Below are 2,733 nucleotides of genomic sequence, written 5' to 3' on the forward strand. Positions count from 1 at the left end.
ATTTATAAAATCATTTATTTTCATCAATCATACCTGCTTTGTTTTGGTTTTAGTTTCATTTTTGTTTACCGATTTCAAAGTTGTGAAAATTATTAGGAAGCATTTTTGTAATCAAAATTGAAAACATACTTTTTATCCCTAAACTAAAGATGTTTGTGTAAGAGTTTTTTTTCTAAGGCTGTTGTTTGTATCTGGATTTGTATGTGCAGCTTATTACTAAAGAGGAAGGGTTAGTGCTTTACGAAGACATGGTATTAGGGAGGTCCTTTGAAGACAAGTGTGCTGAGATGTATTATAGAGGAAAAATGTTTGGTTTTGTTCACTTGTACAATGGCCAAGAAGCTGTTTCAACTGGATTCATCAAGCATTTGAGGAAAGAAGATTGTATAGTGAGCACATACAGAGACCATGTTCATGCATTGAGTAAAGGAGTCCCTTCTCGAGCTGTGATGAGCGAACTCTTTGGAAAGGCGACAGGATGCTGCCGAGGTCAAGGTGGTTCGATGCATATGTTCTCAAAAGAACACAACGTGCTTGGTGGTTTTGCATTCATCGGTGAAGGAATTCCAGTGGCAACTGGTGCCGCGTTTTCCATGAAGTACAAAAGAGAGGTGTTGAATCAGGCGGATTCCGATAACGTGACGTTGGCGTTTTTCGGAGACGGAACTTGTAATAATGGTCAGTTCTTTGAGTGCTTGAACATGGCAGCTTTGTGGAAATTGCCAATTGTGTTTGTGGTGGAAAATAATTTGTGGGCGATTGGGATGTCGCATATCAGGGCAACTTCAGATCCTCAGATATGGAAAAAGGGACCGGCATTTGGAATGCCAGGGGTTCATGTTGATGGGATGGATGTTTTGAAGGTCAGAGAGGTGGCAAAGGAGGCAATCGACAGGGCGAGAAGAGGAGAGGGACCAACTTTGGTGGAATGTGAGACTTACAGATTTAGAGGACATTCGTTGGCCGATCCTGATGAGCTTCGTAACCCCGGTGAGCATTTATTTAGATATTTTATCTTATTCGTTTGCATTCTTAATTTGTGAAGTATATATTTTGATGTTTTCTTTTTTGCATTTCTAATGGTATCTATCTTCAAGTTGCACTATGCATAATCCTTTTATTATGAAACATTAGAGTATATTATTAACTAAGTATAAAGATGGTCTTGATTAACAAAAAGAAACTATATAATTCAAATTAGAAAATCATTTAATAGCATGAAGGAGTAGTTTCACAAAAGCCTACAAAATACACTCCAACTGTGCAGTCCATTTCATATTTTCCTTTTGTTTAGATATTTATGTATCGTAAAAAATTCAAAACCAAACACCTCACTTGAACTCGAACATTTTGTGTGTGTTTCTTTCAAGTCATATAACATCATTGGACGAATTGGTCAGGAGTACCAAATTCGAATCCTAGTTGAAACAATCCTTGACCAAATTTACTTATCTCTTTACTAAACTCTGAATTACCGAATCTCTTTCCCGTGGGATCGGGGGTTGATTGATACATCTAGCATGATACCCTTTGAAGATATCATCCTAAATAATCATCTTATGTTTTCTACTTGTGCATGATTAGGGCCTAAATAACTATAACTATTTACTAGTGTTTCTATATTTGAGAAGCCTGTAAATTTTTATCACTAAGCTGCATCTTTTTGTTTTAGTTTTCATCGAGTCTTCATTTACTATCTGCGCTGCGGTGTTAATAGTAATTATCAATCATAATCTTTTTCTATTCTGCAGCTGAGAAAGAACACTATGCTACTAGGGACCCCATCACTGCATTGAAGAAATACCTTTTTGAGAACAAATTAGCCACCGATCAAGAACTGAAGACAATAGACAAGAAAATCGACGAGATCCTTGAGGAAGCCGTTGAATTTGCCGATAACAGTCCTCCACCGCCACGCAGCCAGCTTCTAGAGAATGTGTTTGCTGATCCAAAAGGTTTTGGAATCGGACCAGATGGAAGGTATAGATGTGAGGATCCGAAGTTTACTGAAGGAACTGCTCATGTCTAATCTTTTCTTTCATTTTTGTATCAATCGATGTTCTTATTCATATGGTTACTAATGATAAAGTGTTACTCATAGAATGCATCATCCACTTTGTTGTCTAATATAAACAAGATTTGTTTAGGTTGAAAATTTGGTGTTTCCTGTCTTATATTTATTATTATTGTTTGTGGAATTAGTGTTACGAATGATAATATCTAAAGTTTGACTTGAGCCTCTAAAAACAGTGTATAATAAAATTTTGTTGTTACCTCTTGTGTTTTCAATCAATATGTATATGATCCTTGTGCCATGAGAATATGGTGCATGTTGGACCAATGGTTCTAGTGAACTTTTTTAGTAGTAACCGAAGGAGATCTTCATAATACACATATTCTGCTTTAGAAGGTTGAATTCAATCTTTATAAGCAATTTACTGGTGATTCTGTGTTGAATTAGTTAATGAGAAGTGTTAATAATACAATCTTTAACACATACCTTCTTATTGGTTGAAGTTTATATGTGATCCACCACATTTATGTAGACTCCACATAATTTAATGAATTTCACATAAAATTCAACAAATATAGAGTGTTGAAAATATGTGCTAGAGAGTGAGTTGCTAGCATTTTCTTTGTTTGTTTATCTGTATATACGTATAAAAGAAATTTGAGTTGCCTTTGTAAATAAAACTTGAGTTTGTGCCTATGTGGCACTCTAAGAAAACTTTT

General features: G+C 35.5%; 1 protein-coding gene across 1 annotated transcript in view; it reads left to right on the forward strand.

The window, feature by feature from the left end:
• LOC101514768 (pyruvate dehydrogenase E1 component subunit alpha-3, chloroplastic) overlaps nucleotides 1-2,273 on the forward strand; it is a 3,524-nt gene extending 1,251 nt beyond the window's left edge. The window contains exons 2-3 of the mRNA XM_004514864.4: nucleotides 210-990; nucleotides 1,752-2,273. Of these exons, the coding sequence (XP_004514921.4) occupies nucleotides 210-990; nucleotides 1,752-2,029 (1,059 nt within the window). The 3' untranslated portion in view covers nucleotides 2,030-2,273. The remainder of the gene's footprint in view (nucleotides 1-209; nucleotides 991-1,751) is intronic.
• The last annotated feature ends 460 nt before the right edge of the window (nucleotides 2,274-2,733 follow it).

The sequence above is a fragment of the Cicer arietinum genome, chromosome 7 (assembly GCF_000331145.2).
Source record: "Cicer arietinum cultivar CDC Frontier isolate Library 1 chromosome 7, Cicar.CDCFrontier_v2.0, whole genome shotgun sequence".
Lineage (NCBI taxonomy): Eukaryota > Viridiplantae > Streptophyta > Magnoliopsida > Fabales > Fabaceae > Cicer > Cicer arietinum.